Source organism: Eurypyga helias, unplaced genomic scaffold (assembly GCF_000690775.1).
Source record: "Eurypyga helias isolate BGI_N326 unplaced genomic scaffold, ASM69077v1 scaffold10196, whole genome shotgun sequence".
Taxonomy (NCBI): Eukaryota; Metazoa; Chordata; class Aves; order Eurypygiformes; family Eurypygidae; genus Eurypyga; species Eurypyga helias.
Genome location: NW_010257247.1, coordinates 20,268 through 42,195, shown reverse-complemented (window position 1 = coordinate 42,195; position 21,928 = coordinate 20,268). Strand labels below are relative to the sequence as shown.

Here is a 21,928-nt window from a genome sequence, read left to right as displayed (position 1 = left end):
CTCCCTTATTTCCTTTTAGTTACTGAAATATGTGTACAAAGTGACAGCACTGGTTTTAAAATTGCCCTGAAACTCGTTTCCTTGAAATATATAGCAGAGAGTGTCTTCAGCCGAGCAGTGGGAATGCCTCCAGAAGGTGCTACAGGCACACTGGGGGGAACCCAGCCTGGGAAACCGCCTGGGAAAGTTTGTTGTGCAGGTCACTGGGGTGGGAGGGTTTATAGCCCTCCTGCCTCAGCTCCAAGCTGCTTTCTGACCTATGATTCAAACGTTTCATCAGAGTATTTTTCTTAGATCTGTTATCTCTAGCAAATAATACTCAGAGATGAGATATCACCTCTCAGTGATTAAGCAACAAACTGGATTGATTCCCTGAATAATGATTATCCAAGATCTTTGGAGCGTGGCTAAAGTTTAAACCCTGGAGGAGTGCAGGAGTTTGAGAGGACAGTGGGACAGTGCTGGTACCAACTGATGGGTGTCCCTCAGGCCTGGAATCCAGCCTCCCAAAGCACCCACCTACCTTTCTGCTGGGGACAGGGTATCTGGGAGCAGATGTGGAACACAGGATGGTTGTGGATGCTGGAGCAGCTCGGTGGCAGCAACGTGGCACTGGGCAGCAGTGGGTATTAGCAGCAGGCCTGTGATAGCCTCCCTGGGCAACCTCCAGCCTGGCTGGTTGCCTTCGCCTCCTCCTTCTGCCACCCACGCTGGTCAAGCCAGTGCCTTCCTTGCTTCCCTTGATTTCTTCCTCTGTGAAATGACAGATTATTATTATTTTTTTAAAACTGCAAGCATTGCCAATTATTCCTTTCATCCTTTCTTGAAAAAAAAAAAAAACCCCACCAAAAACCTAAAAGCAAAGCTTCCAATTAGAAGGAATTATGTGCTTACAACATCAGCTTTTAAATGGAGCCAAATGACATCTCCCAGCTGATGCATTGCACCTGATGTAACACACACCTGACAACACAGCTAGTGCTGGCAGGGAGAAACTTGCTGTGTGCACGAGGGCAACCACCGTTTTGCCATTTATCATCCTTTGATACACCTAACACTTTTGTCCTGTAGCCAGCAACCTTAACTTCTGTAACAGCAGGAAAGACAAAGCCTTTCACGCTCTTTTTGAATCAGAACCCCAGAGTGGTCCTGTCAAAATAACGTATCTGTTAAAGAAAAGCTACTTTGTCATCCATCCTGCCTTTCTTTTCTTCCTGTAAGCAAGATGTGGGCGAGCCAAAACACAGATCCATACAAATATTTAATTTTCCATAGTCCTGGTAACTTGTAGAGGGACTATTCCTTCTCCATACACTCTGCCTCACTGGAATAAAACATTTTTCCCTAACACAAACCAAACCATATCCATTCAGAGTTCTGTGTGAGATTTTTCAGGCATCTCTTAAAACAAACAAGCAAATTAGACTTAATGTCAGATGGGTAAAAGCATGCGTGCCCCTTAAATGCCCCAACTAGCCTTTCCACATCAAATACCACCCTAATGGGTGATGCTAGTGGAAGTAGTTAATAGCTGAGCTTCCTGCAGGCTGGAATAATGGCAGTCAGCTGGGGCAGATGAAGTCCAGACTACAGCAGATAAACACCTGGAGCAGATCTCAAGGACATGTCCTGAACAAGGAGTGAAGGATCATTCTCACACCACTGTTCTTCGAATTAACGAGCATTTAAATATTTGATACCATGTGGAACACATCCAAGCAAAGTGACCTTGCAGCATTTTTGAAGCTGTTAGGATGCTCTTATCAAAGAGGGAAGATTGGATGGACCCGAACACAAGTCTCTCACACAAAAATTTCCCTTACAACTTGAATAAAGGTGACCACCATTATAAGCTCTGCTAAATTTTCTGGCTCACTCTACTCATGTTACTTCCTACAATTAGTTCAAAATACTTGTGAGACATTCAGAATCAAATTTTTTTGAACCCTACAGTTAGGAAAAAAAAAAAGTGTTACCTGCCTTCCCCTTATCTGCCTCACCCCTTCCCATTGTGTTCTCCTCCTTTCAGATCCAAGAAAATTCCTGAAAACTGGTCTAAAGTTAAAAGAAGGCCCTTGCCCCTGTTGAAAATTACACAGCATTAGGATCTGGGAATCTGGGAGAGCAACCACAGTAAAATTGGACTTGTAAATTAATCCAGGTCAGTACAGAAGTATGGTTAGCTGTTTGAGGATGAATGAAGTCTTTTAAAGGGTATATTTAAGGAAGTGTTCTGCCACAAAATCCTGATCATCCAAGGCTCCCACTAACCCACTCACATGAGATATTTCATTGTATAATTTAAGATCACACCATTTTATTGTGATCCCCTTCCTACAAATCTCACTGGTAATGTCTAGTGCAGTCTGGCTTCCCACTGGTTTTGGCTGGGATAGGGTTAATTTTCTTCATAGTAGGTCCTACGGCAGTCCATTTTTGATTTGTGACCAAAACAGTGTTGATAACACAAGGATGTGTTAATTAATGCTGAACAGTGTTTGCGCAGCATCAAGGCCTTTTCTGCTTCTCACGCTGCCCTGCCAGCGAGCAGGCTGGAGGTGGGCAAAAAGTTGGGAGGGGACACAGCCAGGACACTACACCCACAGTGCAAAATCCAGAAGGAAGGGCAGAATTTGGTGCTGTCCCAGAGTGTCTTTATTTATTTACCAGATAACCTGTTCCTGTTTTTCTCTAAGAAGGAGTATTCTGCCCTATGACAAAATAAAAACAAGAATACTTTTGAAGCACATGAAAGGAACAGAAACATTCTTGATTTGTTCTGGTGTGAGGAGCAAGAAAATAATTAGAGGTAGAAAGCTCCAGAGCAGTGAGGATCTGCTGTAAGCACAATTTTAGGCTCCTGAAAGCTGATTTTTTGCATCAGATGAAGTCTGACATTAGCAGAAAAGGACAATGTGACACAATATGTGATGGCATAGGAAAAGGAGAGAAACTGGGGTTTTTTTAATTGTTTTTGGAAGAGAATGTGCTGAACATAACCACTCTGAGTTTACAAAATTATCTGCTGTCTGTTAGAAAGCAATAGTCTGTGAGGAATGTTTGCTGCACTGGAAGGAATTTGTACTACAAATAAATTAGCAGTTAGTACCACCAGGGTTCATTTCAGAGAGAGCCTCCTTTGGAAAGCCCTGCCCTTCAGATAACCCCTCTTTGTTCCTCTCCCACATACATCTTTTCCTGCTGTGCTCTACAGCCAGATTAAGGGATCAATAGGAATCAAAACACTCCCCTGTGCAATGGACTCATCCAGCAGACTCAGTGCTTGTTGGTATGGAGGAGTTGGAGTCAGACAATATCTGACCTGAGTGCATTATGTTTGTTTGCAGAGCATTAGGGAAGAAATCCAGGTTTTCACAGGGAAGGGAATCTGCCTTCAGCATTTCCCTTCCCTTCCCTTCCCTTCCCTTCCCTTCCCTTCCCTTCCCTTCCCTTCCCTTCCCTTCCCTTCCCTTCCCTTCCCTTCCCTTCCCTTCCCTTCCCTTCCCTTCCCTTCCCTTCCCTTCCCTTCCCTTCCCTTCCCTTCCCTTCCCTTCCTTTCCTTTCCTTTCCTCTTTCCTTTCCTTCCTCCTTCTCTCCCTCTCTTGGTGACAGAATGATTTTTAGTTTGTTTTGGTTTGGATTTTGGGTTTGTGTTTTTTGGGGGTTTTGTGGGTTTGTTTTTGTTTTTGTTTTTTAATGTCTGTGTCTGTCTGCCACCACAGAGAAGCTTCTGAATTGCAGTGATAGAGGACTGGCAGGCATTTTCTCTGGTGTCGGTGGAAAGAGAATTGGCTGATTACCTTTGTGATGACCAGCTACCGCCCCACAGGTGGAACGCGCGTCTTGACGCAGAACCACTGAACCTCTCCAGCCGTGCCGGAGAGCATGGGGCTCCCTTCCCTGCCTGCAGCGGTGCCTCCCGCCCCACTGCCTCGGGAAGAAGGGGTGCTTCCCGGCGTGGGAGCAAACCCAAACCCCCACGGGTGGGAGGTGGAGGCCCGTGGGGGCCGAAGGCCACGAGGTGGCAGCCTGCGATTGTGTGTGTCCCCCGCTTCCCGGCGTGCAAAACTCCCCGGAGACACGGGGGATGCCCAGAGAGGTTCAGCCCAGCCAGAGGTACGGGCCGGGTCACACGGCGGTACCTGAAACCGGGGTGCGACAGCCGCCTCCGCAAGGGATGGGCAGCAGAGCGGCTGGCAAACACGCCTTCACGCCCAGGCGTGCGACGCGCCGGCCAGGCTCTCCTGGCGCTGTTGCATCCACAAGGTTCTTGGTTTGGCTGGAAACACACCTTTACTGGCATTAAAATGTACCCAGTTGTGCTCAGTGAAGGCCGAGGGAATAAAGAACAAAGCCCTGGAGTGCAATACAGCCTCTCTTTCCTAGGGCTTCCTTTCGTGTAGGTAACAAATCCCTTCCTAAGGATAATGACTTATCCAGCTTTGTCACTGATCTCTTAAATGAGATGTTCTCTGGCAACATACTGACACCTTCCTGTTCTCAAAGGACGAACCCCTTAGGAAGCACCTACCTTTTTCTGTCAGAAGTTTTGACACATTCTGTAATGAAAAGTAGAACCGTACTCAACCTGATTAATAGATCTGCAGCTAACGAAAGGCACCCGAGGGAGCAGCAAGTTTCTTTATTGGTCTTATCAAGTAATGCCAGAGAAAAATTCCCCAGCAGCACCTCTCCTTCCCTCTTTCCTTCGCTCTTCTTCCTCTCAACTTTGCATGGTTTTAACCTGAGGCAGCACTACCCGTGTGCTGAGCTTATACCAGTGATGCATCGAGGTATGGGGAGGCGGGGAGGGGGAGAGACATCCCAGCATCCCAGTTCACTGTGTGGTGGTTTCTGCATGACTGTCACCTTAAGTCAAAGGGAACAACCGATCAGTGACACCTTTAGCAAAGAGACCTATTATGGACTGGTGTGTGTTTGTTTTTGGTTTGTGGTTTTTGTTTTTTTTAACAGCAAAAATTAAGAAGGGATTGAGATAAAAGAATTAAACAAAAGAGCACAGGATGTCCCCTCCCTCAGAAAGCTAACAGTCTTCTTGTGTGCTATGCAGCACAATACGTTCTTCGCTTATTTCTCTCTCCTTGCTTCGTAGGTGTCCCACAGAAAACCGTTCTTCCTCTATCGATGCTTCTTTCTTACGTGGTCCATCATTTTCATCCCACTAAGCTGGAAGACTCATAAGAGGAGACTAAACATAGTGTCAAGAGTGGGCCCTATTTGCCACAAAGGCACACTCACGTTTGCTTCATCAGGGTTCACTTGGTAGTTTCCTCAGCATCTAGGTAAGGGCACCCTGAGAGGGTCCAGCAATTCCTTTACTTCCGAGCAGAGCTCAGCTCGGGATGAGAGGCAGGTGTATGCTAATCACATACCATGTTGCTATGTTAATCACAGCAGTCATATAGGGAAACACACATAATTGCAAGGTGAGAGACAAATTAGTCACCCTGTTATAACTGGATATTCTGATGAATAGGAAGGCTGCCATAGTCCCAGTAATTTAGTTTTTATGGGTGCAAGGAATTTAGATTTTGATAACTCTGGTCAAAGATGGAGCTGAGATCGCAGATGACTAATCACAAAAACAGTAGGATGTCTGTAGGAGTGAAAAGAGAATGCTCTTTATTTTTGAAGGTTATTTTTCTTCCTTCTAGAATGACTTCAGATTCAGACACTACCTGATCTTAGGCAAAACCTTTTCTTTTCAAAAGCAGACTGCTGATGGGGGCAGCAATCTAAAGCAGAGGCTGTGCATATCACTGCTCAGAAGTACACACTGGTCCCTCTCCCTGCTCCACACGCCAAGCTCTCCCAAGCCCTTACTTCTGGAGTGGTCCCTGGGCACTGCCTTGATGAAGTCAATGCCACCCGTTGAGACTGACATCCCAAAAAACTGCATCTCAGGGCTCGGGATCCGATGGGACTCAGATGGGAAGGAAAGGAGCGACCTTTGGTCCTCATCCAGGGTGCTGTGCCGCAAGGGCATTCCTCAGCTTGCTGCTCAGGATGAAGAGAAATCAAAACCAGTTCTCTTAATGGAGTCTGAAGGACACTCATAACATATATGGGAAAAACCTGTTCTGGGGTAGGAAGTGCAAAGTGAGTGTTTGCCTTGTGTTTGATCAGCTGATCTGGCACATCCCAGCTAGAGGAGTTCCAGTTTTGGACCCACTACTCTAGTCACTAGCTATCCTGAGCTAAAAACGACCTTAGCAAACAGTGTCCTGTTTGAAAATAACAGAGTTACCTCCAAAGAGAAATTACATGCCAAGCTAAGGCAGAGTGGGGTGATCGAGAATTACAGAAGCTCTTCAGCCACGTCTTCTGAAGGGGATGTCTCTCAGCAGGGGGAGTCTGTAAAGCAGGATGTCCATCAAACACAAGGCCTTGAGTAGGCATATGGGCAGCATATGTTTAACGTCATTTTAAAAGACAGGCATTGCCCCAGAAAATATTATTTCAGCCTTCTTTTTTCTTGAGTTACTGCTTCCCTGGGAGACTCAAGCATAAAGAGGGCGGTGAGGCACTGGAACAGGCTGCCCAGAGAAGCTGTGGATGCCCCCATCCCTGGAAGTGTTCAAGGCCAGGCTGGATGAGGCTTTGAGCAACCTGGTCTAGTGGAAGGTGTCCCTGCCCATGGCAGAGGGGTTGGAACTGGATGGTCTTTAAGGTCCCTTCCAACCCAAACCATTCTATGATTCTATGATTCTATGAAAATACATCTAAAATACCAGTCCCTGGAAAGCAGGTGTATTGAACTGCCCACAGAACTGCTTCTCTATACATTGCTGCTTTCTGTGTTTTATTTGCATGACAGTCTGTGTCCATCACCTCCTGAAAGTGTATCTTTTTGTTTACCTCTCTCCCTCCACACAGCCTTCCCTTCTGTTGTCTTTGCAGCTCTTGTTCCTCGCCATCCCTCCCTGCCAATCCTATCTTTCACTTCTATTTTAGCCAGGAAGTTGTCCTCCGCATCCCTGCTGTTATTAAATGTCTTGCTCATGCTCCTTCTTACCCCTTAATCCCAGGGATGGGTCCCCACACAGCTCTGCCCTTCTGTCTCCTCTTTCTCACATGGTTCTCCTCGGTGCAGCTTTTCTACTTAAAATAACTTAAACTGCTTTCCTACATGAGGAGGCCTTTGCTCCTCATGCTTCTGTGAATGCATGTGCTATGCATGACCATCCCCTACTCCCAGCTGACAAACTGCATCTCCTTCCCAGGCTCCCTTTCTGCCTGCATTCCTGACACCGGCCAGCAGTGCTGTTCCCCGATTTTTCCGTGCCCTTTTCACTGGATGCCTCTCAAACTCCCACTCAGCAAATCAGCAATGTATTAATTAACATTTAATAATGACCTTGGCTGCTCAGGTTTGTTTCTTCCTCTGCTTTCTGAAGGTGCTGGACCACTTTTGCCTGAGAGAGTGGAACTGCATTGTCTGGGAAAAGAGAAAAAGGAATGGGGAATTTCTCTATGAAGGAAGCAAATGGGTGACCTCTGAAAGATCTGAGCGCTCTAAACAGTACTCTTTCCTGCTTTGTCCCAAAATAAACCATTCAGAAGGACTGGGGTAGGACTTTAGTTTCTGAGAACCCCTGCCCCTAAGAGCAGAGAGCCTCGGGGTACCCCAGTAGGCAGACCACCCTGGGGTGCAGAGGCTAAGCATGAAAAGGAAGGGCCAGCTGCTCAGGATCCTGACCAGCCCCTGCGGATAACGGATCTATGGAGGGAAGAGGGTGGGGTAGGATCACGGCAGCTAAAAATCAGTTCTCAAATAAGTCACTGAAATGTGTAGTTACACAAGAGCACTGAATAGGGGTTTCTGTTAATCTATGATCCGATAATCTTCTTTTCGTTGCCACTTAGCAACGGAATTACAAACTGAGGACGGCAAGCCAGGGTGACTTAAAATTCCACTCTTTGCTGAGCAGAGAGGAAAAAAGGTCTCCCTCTGGGCAGACACAATAGGTTTTCCAGGTACTGGCTACACGGTGCCTTTCAGCATTATTATGCGGACACCTGAATTTCCAGTTGCCCAAAGTCCAGCTCAGCTGGGCAAATGAAATTGCTTATAAGGATTAGCAAACCTTGCTGACAGAAACAAGGATTAATCTGAACAAATACATCCACAGACTGCATTGATCATACCTTGTAAGCAGGATGAATGTGGAAAAAGGGACTGGTGGGCCAAAACTGCTGTACTGGAAATTACTCTTAAGTGGTGGATAAAACCAAGTCATCACACCTTTGTGGGGATCCACAATATCACAGAGATGCTCAGAGAGTGGTGCAGGAGGGTGTCATCCTACTGCAATGATCCCTACCCAGAGCCACTGGCCTCCACCATCCTATCTTTGAGAGACACTCTGCCCCCAGCAGAACACCACCCTACCTCAGCTCTCTCCTAGGTTGGGCTATTTTCATGAACATCACAAAAAGTGTTAGATTTAGGTGCCTTGCGCCATGCTATTTACATCTCAGCCTCTTTTTTCCATCTCCTTCTTACCTTTTTTCGTGTCCTCTTCTTCTTCTCTTTTTTTCTCCTCCTGTGCTTTTTAAGTAAAGAGTCTGGAGTGGCCAGACACTCCATTATCTTTTGCAACGTTGCTGTGAACTGGAGGGGTGGGGGAGCAGAGAGGCATTTAAAAGACAGGTTACAAACTGCTTGACTGCATCTCCGAGCGGCTGGCAAGACTCGCATGCCCTGCTTGTCATTCATCAGGTTCTACCCCATAGTCCAGCACAGATGCCGTTTTCTTTGCCTGTGTCATGATCCCCAGAGACAGGACTCCAGCGATGACAGCATCCTCCCGCCTTGAGCAATTTGTTCCCCGTACTGCGGAAGGGATGGGCTCCCATCCCGGTGGTGCTGCCCAGCAGCAGAGGAGAGAGGGGAGGTATTCCAGCCAAAGGGCAACAGCCCCAAGGGTGCTGTTAAAATGAAAGTTTAATGTAATATTTACATTTAAAAAGGATTAAGTTTGCTTTGCTGGGTTTGTTTATCTTCAGCCAAGGACATGGCTTTTTTTTTTTTAATTATTTTTACAGTGATGTTTTTTGCTCTGAAACTGAGTAGCCAAAACCTTCCTATGCCAGGCCCACGAACCCTGTTTAACAGTCACTTTGTACCAGGACATGACTCTGCTTCAGGTTGCTGGAGCCATTTGTCCCCAGGCCACCCCAGCCGCGGTGGCACGGGTCTGGCCAAGGGGGCTGCAGAGCTCCATGACCGTTGGGTGTATGCAGCACGCAGTCATGCACGCCACTTCAGGCAGAGGGGGGAAAAGTCTCTTGTGCCAGGTATAGCTCAGTGCTTTCGTGCAGTGAGTTTTTTCCCAGCTTCTGCATGACAACCCTGGGGTTAAGAAAAAAAAAAAAAAGACAAATTTCTCAACAGCAAGGAGGGTGACTAGCAATTACACACTTTTCCTGCTATTTACAGCCTTTCTCACATAATGGTGCTAAGAAGGAGCAAAATTAGTATGTGTTCCGCTTTTGATGTGACTTTTCATACTTCACAGAGGAATTTCAATAGACTCATCAAGCTGATACTAATAAAAGATCTACAACTCCATCTATAGACAAATATTCCCCAGATAATAGTCGTGAGCTAGAGTAATTTGCTGGTTTCGCACATCTCAGGCTATGCCTCTTTCATCATTTTTTCAGAGACTAAAGCACCTACTTGTGAAGTATCATATTTAAAGAAAAAGCTAAAATTTACTTCTTCCCTGTCACCAGGAATCCAATAGCTCATGATGTCAAGCTCATGGGAAATCATCAGTAACAAGCAGTGGCTGGTAGTGTAGAGGGGTCCAATTACAAGGACAAAGGGAACTTTTTAAACTCTATGAAGGAAAGCAGAATAAAGAAAATCATCCAGAGTGCACAAGTCTTTTGTCCTCTGTTGAAGGAGAATGCTAATTAGCAAGGACAGATAAGGATTTCAATCTGACATATCAAAACACTTTGAGGGTTACTAAGGACGTGGTTTTTAGGCCACACTTGAGAGTTAGTTCAGGCAGTGTGTGAACATAAACTATTCTGCTAGGTGTGGACAAGCTGCTAACCTGGGTGCCTTCTCTGGCCTACAGGAAAGGGGATTAAAATTCCTTTAAAACACGCTTGGAGGGGAAAATCACAGATGAAGGGGATTAAACGAATTTAGTTTACCAGTACATATTTCCCTAAGCCGGTTTCCAGTGGCTCCAACATTATGGGCTGCAATGCAGTTTCAGGAAGACATGGGATGCTGTGCACTGCATCATGTAGTAGTGAAGGGATCGTAGTGCTGTGCTACAAACAGGGAGGGCACTACCTGGCAGATGCCTCTGGGCAGGAGGCCCCATGAAGCCCCCACATGAGCTCTGCACAAACACTGGGGTGAAGAGGAACAGGAGAGGTCCATGAGCTCTGGTCTGAGAAGTGCAGCATGGAAGTGTCTAACCCTTCTTCAACAGCTTTTCTGCTTGAAATGTTGTAGTATATTTTATCCTTGTTCTTAAAAGCTGAGAAAGAGCAAAACGAAAAAGCAAAAACGAAACCAAAATCAAACCAAACCAAACCAAAAAAAAAACCACAACACAAAACCTCCACAACAAAACACAAAATCCAGATGTTGTTACTATTTTGTACATAAGGGTCATAATCTGCCCTGTTCTTGCTCTTCTGAGATAGAGTCTTTAATGGGTTGGGTTGGAAAGGACCTTAAAGACCATCTAGTTCCAACCTCCCTGCCATGGGCAGGGACACCTTCCACTAGACCAGGTTGCTCAAAGCCTCATCCAGCCTGGCCTTGAACACTTCCAGGGATGGGGCATCCACTTCTCTGGGCAACCTCTTCCAGTGCCTCACCACCCTCTCCGGGAAGAACTTCTTCCTGATATCTAATCTAAACCTCCCCACTCTCAATTTAAACCCGTTACCCCTTGTCCTGTCACTACAGGCCCTTGAAAAAAGCCCCCCCCAGCTTCCTTGTAGCCCCTTCAGGTACTGGAAGGGCCCCTTTCAGGTACTGGAAGATACTTTCGTCTTTCTAACTCTCAAAAGATAGAAGGTTGTTTCCTCTCAGATCCCTTTTCATGTGGTACACATTGGTTTTTGCCAGTCCAGTGACCCTGGTAAATGCACTTGGAAGTTGATGCAAAAGTTCAGTGAAGCCCGTGGCGGATACAGGAACATTGTTTATGAAATAAAGTTATTAGTACAGCAGTTTCTCAGTGCTTTTGGCCGGCAGCAGGCACCGGTTCAGTTGAGAAAAAGAAAGGCATAGACGTGTGACTGTCACTGTAACTTGGTAGCTTCCTGCTCAACAGCATGCCCAGTGGATTTTATTCCATGGCAGATGGGGATCTTATTCTGAGGTGGGGCAGATCGTCAGGAGGGATATAGGGGCTGGGCAGCCCAGGACACATGACAGGGTGTAAAGGCATTCAGGGCACCCCAGTGACAGTTCACATCCCAGTTGAGAACAGAGGACCCCACTGGTGATCTACATATACTGATCTCCACTTAAAGAAAGAATTGAGTGATTTAAATGACATTATAGGATGATTAGCCATTAACCAATGGCTGGCTTGGCCCTGTGCAAATTTGAAGAAGCTTTTGAACAGACTACCCACCTGGCCCTGAATGCTGGAAAAACAGGCATTTCCACACACCTGTTTGTATTCAGGTACCAGAATGAAGTGCCTTAGACTCAGCATTTTACAATCTTGAACAGCAAGATGCTGAGCAAAGTACATAGCTGCAATAGCTTTAGCAAATATAGATATAACCTAAGAAAAGATTATAATTTAACCTTACAGAATCTTTTTAATGGTTAAAATAGCTAGGGGAAGATTTTCATTGTCATGTCTGATCTATCTATTCATTTGACATCTGCAGGCCACTGAGAATAAATTGAGAATTTATGGACATTCCCTTTAAAAATGTCATACACTCCCAAAAGAGCCTAGTCACGACCCTGTGAAAATAGTGGCCTCTGATAATGGTTTTGGTGTTTGGGTTTTTTTTGTCAGAAACATTTGCATCATGTTGTAGATTTACTGTGTACCTCTCACTGTAAGAAGTGAGCTAGACCTTCCTAACCACTTTGCTAACAAAGAAATTGACCTTTGAAAACATTGATCTCATGGCAAGTTCCAAGCACCTTTCAGCCATAGGAAAGGTTAAGGCATCAGGGCTGGCACAAGGTTATTCAGTGAGCTTTGTGCATAAATCGATTTGGGGTTGGGTTTGGTTTTTTGTTTTGTTTTGTTTTTTGTTTTTTTTTAATCGCTTGTCTAGACTGATGGATTATTATATAGACATGAATACATATTAAAGCTGAAGAACAGAAGTTTAAGGCTGAGTTGGGCTTGTTCAGCCTGGAGAAGAGAAGGCTCCAGGGAGACCTTATAGCACCTTCCAGTACCTGAAGGGCCTACAAGGAAGCTGGGGGGACTTTTTACAAGGGTCTGTAGTGACAGGACAAGGGGTAACAGGTTTAAATTGAAAGCGGGGAGGTTTAGATTAGATATCAGGAAGAAGTTCTTCATGGCGAGGGTGGTGAGGCACTGGAACAGGTTGCCCAGAGAAGCTGTGGATTGCCCATCCCTGGAAGTGTTGAAGGCCAGGCTGGATGAGGCTTTGAGCACCCTGGTCTAGTGGAAGGTGTCCCTGCCCATGGCAGGGGGGTTGGAACTAGATGGTCTTTAAGGTCACTTCCAACTCCAACCATTCTGTGATTCTGTGATTTGTTTTAGAGGGAACACAGGGAGTGTAGGGGTAGCTAATGAAGTAGCACCTCATAGTGATCAGTGCCCAGTGACCTTGGAGTTTAATCACTTCAGAGCAAAAGCCTGCTGAGATGATCAAGTGCCAGGTGAATTCACACATTACAAATGCCTCGAAGCAACAATCATCTATTTAGATGCATCTCTTTTTATTTTGGACCTTAGGGCATGTTCCAGGATGCTCCTTGGACATAACCTTGGAATTACCAAAACCTGTGATTTTATACATGAAGCCCAACCCATCTGTCTTCTAAACTGTTAACAGGTTACACTTTCCCGTTTTCCAATCAACTGGATTTGATATGAGATACAAGATAAGGATGATTTTCCTATTTTTCTGCTTAAGACCAGTAGTGTTTCTTTACTTCCCATTAAAATAGTCAGTGTTAATCCTATGAACAAATACATTTGATAATGATCATTAACATTCTAACTACAGACATACTCCTCATAGACAATGAAAATAAGCAGCAATCTGACAAACATGCATACACACCTGAAGTACTAATATTTTTTAATGCAATTCTTTACAAATTGAAATTCAAGCTCAAACATGAACCTCCTTGAGCCCATTTTTTAATTATAAAAGTATTATCCCTGGCTTTGCAGCGCGGGAGAATGTTACATAATTAGCAAACAGTGAAATCCACAGCAAATCTCTCACTGAATTCAGCAGGTACTGAGCACTTGCTGACATGCCAGAGCTCTGCCACAGCAACTCAGCTGGCTGACACCTGGAGTAAAACTCAAAGAGTTCTTGACTCTAGTTCAAAAAATTCAGGCAAACTTCTTTGAGAGGTAAATCTCAGGTCTCTTTCTCTAAGTCCTAACAGAGTATCACTACAGAAAAGCGAATGAAGGAGTTGCATTCAGGTCTCTATAATACAGAAAGTGGGTTTTTTTAGATCTCAGGAATTAATTTATTCTTTGGAATGTGCTAGGGAATTCTATTCAGATTTCTGAATGGCTTACCATCTATCAGCCCCTTTCACTCCAGTGTCACAGGATTAGCTTACAGGTTTTTGTGGTCAAAGCCAGATATTCCAGCCTGTATGAGCATTTTGCGGTGTAGAAGCACTTAGCTTTCTAAATAAAATCGAATAGAAGGGAATGGAGCAGATTAATGAGCTTGTCTATGTAAAACTAGCATAAGTGTGTGCGACTGTGTGGAAGAGAGATGAATACTGCAGTGGAGTTGGAAAAATCCTTGACATAAACAAGAATATTAGTGGGACATGTTTGTTCTTGACTTGAACGCTGTAATGCTTCCAAGCAGGGAACATGCTTTCATTAAAAATAGGCATTAATTCTAATTGTTCGGAGATGAACTTCAACTGATTTGGAATCCAGATAAGCCTTAAAGAATTTACATATTTGAGGATAATCTAAATATTTCCATAACAAGGAGTCTCATACTTCTTGGCTTCTGTGCACACCAGGGACTCTGCCTTTCTCTTCTCTGGCCCCCTAATCACCCTGTAAGCTGAGGGATCCTCCTTATTCTGGGTTGTGTGCCCCCCCAACCCCAAATAGTCTTATGCTATCTCTGTATTAGTTATATAACCCTACTGTTTCTTCCACACCAGGATTTGTAAATTTCATTTTCTGATGGATGTTCATGAATCCATTTACTCTTTTCTTACAGTAGGGCTTTTAAGCTATTCCTCCATGCTAAGGTTCTGTGTAGCTCCGCTTTCCTTGTGGCACGTATTCTGCTAGTAGTTCCTGGGAGCTGCTCTGTTCCTGCTCTTCATGGCAGCTTCCCGGCCCCACTTATTCCTCAATGCTCATCCCTTTGCAATTTCATGTTCCCATATGTTTTCGCCTGGGATAAGTTACTGAGTTTATAATTTGCAGACTTCCATTGCACAGAAAAAGTTCAACAACAGACAGACAACAGTCAATCAGCACTTGTTGGATGCTCAACAGTTACCCATCCCCTGTCTCCTTTCCTCTTCTACAATGACGTTTTGATTCTCCCCCAAGGCAGTAAAATTAAATTCATTGAGGATGGTATATTCTGTAAAATTCGAGAATTCAGTAGGATGGGAATGTAAAAAACTCTGCCAGTACCAAGCAAACACAATCAAGATGATGGCGTCGCTAGAACCCCCTGTCCTTCTTTTAAAAGTCAGACAAGTAGGAGCCTCTTCCTTCTCTTCGGTTTCATCTCTTCTTCTGATTCGAAAGAAAGGTGTTTTGCTTTCAGCAAATACTCTGCTCATCATTCTTCTTAGCCACCTATTCCAAATTGCTGAGCCCTCCCATACATTTTATGGAAATCATTAGCATATTGTGCTAATTAGTTGAGGCTATGGAAGGGGGAGGATCTACATAGCATTGGTTTCAATAAGCTATAGTAATTTTAGGTTAGGCTCACATGGGGTTTTCACAAAATTCTATATAAATTCTAGATGCTCCACAGCCTTTCAGATGAGAGAAATACTAGAGACTTTTTTTACTCTTCTCGCTGAGTCCATTAATATCTTAGAACTTACAGTAAAATCTAGTTATCTGCAAAACGTATGAATGGAGATTCACAAACACACAAAGTCTAATTTCCCTTCAGAATGGTGCCCTTGCTAATGGTCAAAGAACCCCTATCTAGGCTATGTATGGGATGGGAAGAGTTGAAAAAAACAGCAAATGAAGGGCGTGAAAAAAAAAAAATCACATTTGAGGTTAGAATTTTCCATGATCCTTATTCCCTTTAAAAACCAGCTGCCAAAAGATCAGTCTTAGAAAAGAAAAGAAAAATGGATCATATGGACAGCTGAAATGTACTATCCCTGTAGACCAGCTTTTTCAGAAACTCCTACTTTGCAGGAACACATAGGAAAAATAATTTTTTTTGAGGTTATTCTCCCATATTTCAGGTGCAGGCAGGTGCCAATATCATTAGCTCCTTGGCACTGTTTTGTTGCAGAACAGCTGATAGCAAATGAGAGGACAGTTTACTTGCACTGGAACACAGATAATCTCTCCTCCTGACATACACAGCTTTACTGTGTGAGAGAAATATTTACAGTGAGAGCAAAATAATGAAATAAACTGTCAGTGCACAGATCTAAGAGCAGTGTTTATGATTTTGAGATCTGAATACATCCCACAAGCACTAGATTGCAGCATGATTTGTTGCTGCTGGCCACCTTGCATCGATTTTTATGTGCATGCAGAACGAGGATGGGATGCTACCAATGTATTACCTGTGCTGCTGTAAGTACAAAGGGCACTTCGATCCCAGTTCAGGAGATAACTGTAAAATAATTTTTTTTTTTTTTCCCAAAAACCAACTTTGCCTAAAGAGAACAACTGCATAAAGCAACCTGCAGGCATGAAAGCCACTGGAGAACTCCATCCATGACTTTTCTCCACGACCTTCATCATAATCATATTCAAGTTGCTTTTTGTTAGAATACTGTGAAATCAGTAAAAACTCAGTGTACCAGCTCTTGAGAACAGAAGTATAGACTCGGGGTTGTGTAGGACATAGGGAAAAGGACATGCCGAGGAGGGCTGTTTCTTTCTCTCTCAACTAGCACAGAGTGCAGTATGGACAATATTTATGTGATGCAGCTAGAGAAACCCAGCTACACCCTGCCTTCCCCCCCAGCCAACATCTTCCTTCCAACTTAGGTCGGGGCTGAGTTCACCCCTGGAAAGACCTCTGACCTAAATGTATATTTCAGAGCATAACAATAACTTTTCCAATATAACAGGAGTTTGGCAACAAGAAGGTTAGTTAGATATCAACTTAAGCTAGCAGTCTACGCTAGCTGCCTTGGCTCCTTTTGGGGTACCTTTCTGGGGTACTCAGCTTTCCAGTATCTGAAGGGGGCCTACAAGGGTACTGGGAGAGGACTTTTTACAAGAGCCTGTAGTGATAGGACTAGGGGTAATGGGTATAAATTGAAATCAGGGAGGTTTAGATTAGGTATCAGGAAGAAATTCTTCACAGAGAGGGTGGTGAGGCACTGGCACAGGTTGCCCAGAGGAGCTGTGGATGCCCCATCCCTGGAAGTGTTCAAGGCCAGGCTGGATGTGGCTTTGAGCAACCTGGTCGAGTGGAAGGTGTCCCTGCCCATGGCAGGGGGTTGGAACTAGATGATTTTTAAGGTCCCTTCCAACCCAAACCATTCTATGATTCTATACCTGGAGCAAGAGAGGATGCATTGCAATTTTCTTAGATCTCTATCTTCCCAAGGGGACATGTCTCTCCAGGTGTCTTCCCAGTGACTAAGAGGAAACCTCAAAGCACTGGAGCACTGTCATGCACAACCTGAGGGCAAAGTAAAGAAGGTCTCCTAGAACTGGTTGGACTTCTGGGCAAACAAAGGTCATTTACATTATTCGGTGGAGGGCTTTCTACGAGTCTAATCTCCCCAGGCAAGGGTCATGTTTGTGTCCGTTACTTATTCTCTTTGCCCTAGTGATCCTGCAGTCCTTCCATTGACTGCAATGGCGGTGCTATTCATGGACTGACTCTAGGATTGGACTGTTTACTAAGCAAATAATACGAATCAGCAGATTTGGAGTCATATGGGCACCCAATAAGCAGCCTGTTTTGTTGTAGGATTGGGTATAAAATCCCAAATCCCCTCAGCCTGTAGCTGCTGGCACGAAGGCTCACTAGCAGCAAGCAGAATGGCCTTTCACTCTGTGCTCTGTGTTTTCTTAGCTGGACTGGTATTTTTCTCTGAAGCTGCACCACTGGTGAGTCTCTCTTTATTCAAACTCAATCATTACAAGAATGATAATCTAGATTTTCTAGGTGATTAGCATCCTCCTCATCCATGAAATTCTGTAGCCATTAGGCTTCGCTGGACTGTTATTTTACTGCCATTTTTAAAGTTGCTTCTTCAGAATTCCTAACATTTCTCTTTTTATTTGCCATTTACCCATCTATTTTAGGATATTATTATTATATTATTATTAGGTCAGGGATTTAGGAGGTGTGACCTTTTATTTCTGTCTGTTTTGAATATTTCATGACTCACATCCCATATCTTCAGTGTAGAGGGAGCTTTACCTTCTTCACCAGACAAGTGCTGTTCTAAAGCACTAACACAATTTTTTGAAGTATGACTAAGGATTCCTTGTCGTATAATGAAGCTTAAGAAACAAATATTCTTTCAACCCTAGGGATGTCATAGCTATTTTTGGTTTCCTGGGTTAACATACTTCGACTGCACTCATAATAATTTAGTATTTTCTTATTTGTGACCTCATTAAATAACTATACTTTATAATATTTTTCCCAGGGCCATATGCAACTCTAAGAATTTATTAAGCAATCTGTTTGTATGTGTGTGTGTGTAATAAAGTTACCAGTAAAATGCTCAAAGATACTCTGCTTTAAGAAATAGACATTTGCAAACTAACTTGGAATGCCTTTTGGCAGAGAACTTGCTTTTAAGTCAATGTTAATTTTGCAATGAGAATCCATCCTTTCTTTGAAAGAAGGTTTTTGCAGGGCTGGTGAACAGCTCCTATACAACCTCTCCTGCTTTTCCCAAGGTCTCCCATGGCTCTGTTGATTCCAAATGCCCTCTCATGGTGAAAGTGCTGGATGCAGTCAGAGGAAGTCCTGCAGCTAATGTAGCCGTTAAAGTCTTTAAAAAGGCTGCAGATGGAAGCTGGCAGGACTTTGCTACTGGGTAAGTTACATGGTCTTATGGAGACATTTTCAAGGTTCCTTGGGTAAACAGTTGAGAAATAAGCGGAATGGGCTTCTGATCAAAAATGCAATATGTTTTCTAGCACATGTTACACTGTCATTGTTTTGTCATTCATTTTGCATTTGTCAATGCAAATTCTGGTCTAAAATCTGTAAGATTCTAGTGGAATTTACCCACAACTAAAATACATGCTAATTATAAAATATGTTGAGGTGCTCATCTTATCTCTGTAAGACAGTAAGTTTAATGATTAATTTTTCTCCTAGCTTCACTACTATCTTCCCTTTCTATAAAAAAAAAAAGAAAAGCCTAGTTACCAAAATTTTGTAGGTGATCCAGACTAACCTACTCTCTTTATATGCAATGGATATAGAGGTTTATTTGCAGCAGTTACATACAAAATCCTCTCCGTAAGCTCTGTCTGTACACAAGCAAATAATAAGCGCATTAGTCGTATTCTCCTGTGTAACAAATGTGCTGGTTGGAAGAAACACCCTGACCAGAAAGCTTTAAAGAGTCCCCTTGTAACACAACACAGAAACATGATCTCAGCATTTGTCATTTTGTGGTCATTTCCATAGATGTGTATGGCTTGTGCTAGAATGATGGCTTAATACTTAGAAAGCATCCTCAAAACATCACTGAGGGGCAGGCAACAATAGTATAATCTTCAGTCTGTGGGAAAAGCATGGGTAACAGGGGAGCCACCAGAGCATCCAATTGTCTTTTACTAGGATTTTTATAGCATGATTTACATTAAAAGCTGCAGAAAGAAATAGAGAAGACAATTACAAGGAGAGAGAGACCTTTCTGTCCATCTGAGGGTTTCTTCTTATAAAACTCAAAACAAAAAATACCTTTCCCCAATGAGAAGACCAAGACAGGTTAGGAGATCGGACAAACAAACACCTCCACTACCAAATGATGAATGTTAAGCCAGGAACAAATGACTCAGAATGGATTTATATACTTTAATGAACAGAGAAGCCCCATAAAAACCAAGACACTCTTTTAAAGGAAACAGGAGATGAAGATAATGTCCTTAGTGAGTATTCTGTGCTCTTGAAAATGTAATAAGTAGAATTTACAGAGTCAAGAAAAATGCAATGTCAGTGTTAAATGCCCTCACTTTTGGGGCATAACAGTGTTTTCTTGTTCAGTTTACAATTCTGCTTTCAGCAAGCCCATTGAGACACATACGGTTGTTCTTAGCCAAGCTCTGATGACACTTTAGGCCAGTATACCCCTGAAAAAATCAAATTACTTCTTAAATATAAATTGAGAAGATTAACCTTAGGCAAGGGAGAAGCATTTTGCTGGAGGAAGGCAGTGGAGGAACATTAAACCACAATATTCATGGCAGGTAAATATTTTGACCTTTCCCTTGACTTGCATCCTCACCAAGGCTGCTTTCTGAGGTACCATTAACTTGAGCTGATGACACTTGTTTAAACTGTTTTTTCACACATGGCTGCAATGTTTTTCATTTGGGAAAACCAGAGTTTCTCTGTGTTAAACAAGATGAAAATCTGAATGCAATCAAGGAACACAATCTGTAACTATTCCTGTCAGGTTAGTGATATTTTTAAGTTACAGTACCATAGCAGATGCATATGACAAAGTTACATTTTGTACAAATCTCTATAAAAGGTATTTTTGTACTTTTTTGTTTGTTTTTACTTTGCTAGCACATTTTAAGGAATTAAGCAAATTCACCTAGCAACTATTGAATTTGGAGTAATAGTATTTAAAAGGCAGGCAGGAAGTTATCATAGCAACAGCTGACTTTATTAAGAGGCTTATTTCAAAATGAGTCTAGCCAAAAATATGCAAGAAGAGATAACTTGAGCTGAGACGCACTCTGAAGAAGGCTTTAGGGCACAGAGACCTGGTAGGCATGTGATTTGGGTTCTATATGAGCTCTTCCCATGACTAGCTTTGACCTTCTCACTCCTCACATGTTTTTGGAAATCTAGGTCTTATCATGTAGTTCAGGAGTTGCATTCACAAAACACAGTTCTCATGTGATCTAGGTTGTTCTATATAAATCATAAACAAACAAACAAACAAAAAACCCCACCAAAAACCTGCAACATATTTGAAGTGGTTCCCCCCACCCTCTTTTTTGTTTTTTAAACTCCAAAATAATAATTTATGTTCCTGAGACATTTCCTCAGCAGTCTGCATCTGAGGGCAGAGTTTATCTCAGCACAGTATGTGTCCCAGGAGTCCATAAGTATTGCACAGACAGTATAGATTTAACCAGGGGACAATATCCAACAAAGGTTCAGGCAGCAAAAAAGACTGCAGTCTAAGTTGGAGCTGTAGTAACTTAACCAGTGGTGTGCAAATTATTTGCTGGAACAGCAGAGCTTTTTTAACTTAACTGTCCATTTTAACAACCATCCATTAACAGATGCTAGCAGTCCACGTCCTATTAAGAATAAACAACTATGCTGTATTTATTCCCCCACTCCAACAGAAATACAAGTGCTGTTCAGATGGACTCACTTGCAGCCAGGACCAAATGCAGGGAATCCTTTGCCTTGTCCTAATCCCATCCAGTCTCTGAATCGCACTGTCCTGTTGGCTGTCGATGGAATGGTGAAGGGTTTGCTTGTGAGACCACTTGCACTGAATGGGGATAAGGACACACGCTAATGAATTCTTCATCCTTTTACCTGTTGCCTTTTATTAAGGTAATATGGGTTAAGCCAGGAAGTACTAATAAAACCAAACAAAACCAGATTTGTACACTTCACAAGTTTCCTGTGAGCCATGTTTCAAAAAGGGCTTGGATTCTCTGCAGGTTTGGTCTATCCGGGATACAGCTGATTTCAAATGTATGGAAGCTGTAAGACTTTTGTTAAGTCTTCAAAGTGCTAAAACTGAAATATAAGAAAACCTGAACATCAGCATGGGATTTTCCATCCTGCTACTTCTTATTTAAGCTAAAGCTCTGTTATTCTGATTTTTTTCATTCACCACCATTAACCAAAGATGACAAATAAGATGAAGGAGGAGGCACTGGCTGGGAAGGAAAAACTAGAACAGCGCAACTACTTCTACCTCTGATAAGTGGCATGCCACAGCTTTCTCCCCTCCCTCTCTTCCTCCTCAAGCTTTTCTGTTTTCTGCCAAGACAACCACTCCTTGCCATAAGACAGGCAAGTTCCACTAGTTTTTCAAGTCAAGGCTTGTTTCATTTTTCCTTCAACTCTATCATGTGGCTATGAAAGGAAAAACTAGAACAGCGCAACTACTTCTACCTCTGATAAGTGGCATGCCACAGCTTTCTCCCCTCCCTCTCTTCCTCCTCAAGCTTTTCTGTTTTCTGCCAAGACAACCACTCCTTGCCATAAGACAGGCAAGTTCCACTAGTTTTTCAAGTCAAGGCTTGTTTCATTTTTCCTTCAACTCTATCATGTGGCTATGAAGTGCTAATCACAAATA

The 21,928-nt window shown here is 43.3% G+C and overlaps 1 protein-coding gene across 1 annotated transcript in view; it reads left to right on the top strand.

The window, feature by feature from the left end:
• The first annotated feature begins 17,330 nt into the window (after positions 1 to 17,330).
• Positions 17,331 to 21,928, top strand: part of LOC104511369 (transthyretin) — a 7,525-nt gene continuing 2,927 nt past the window's right edge. Inside the window, exons 1-2 of the mRNA XM_010153956.1 lie at positions 17,331 to 17,510; positions 18,315 to 18,454. Of these exons, the coding sequence (XP_010152258.1) occupies positions 17,442 to 17,510; positions 18,315 to 18,454 (209 nt within the window). The 5' untranslated portion in view covers positions 17,331 to 17,441. The remainder of the gene's footprint in view (positions 17,511 to 18,314; positions 18,455 to 21,928) is intronic.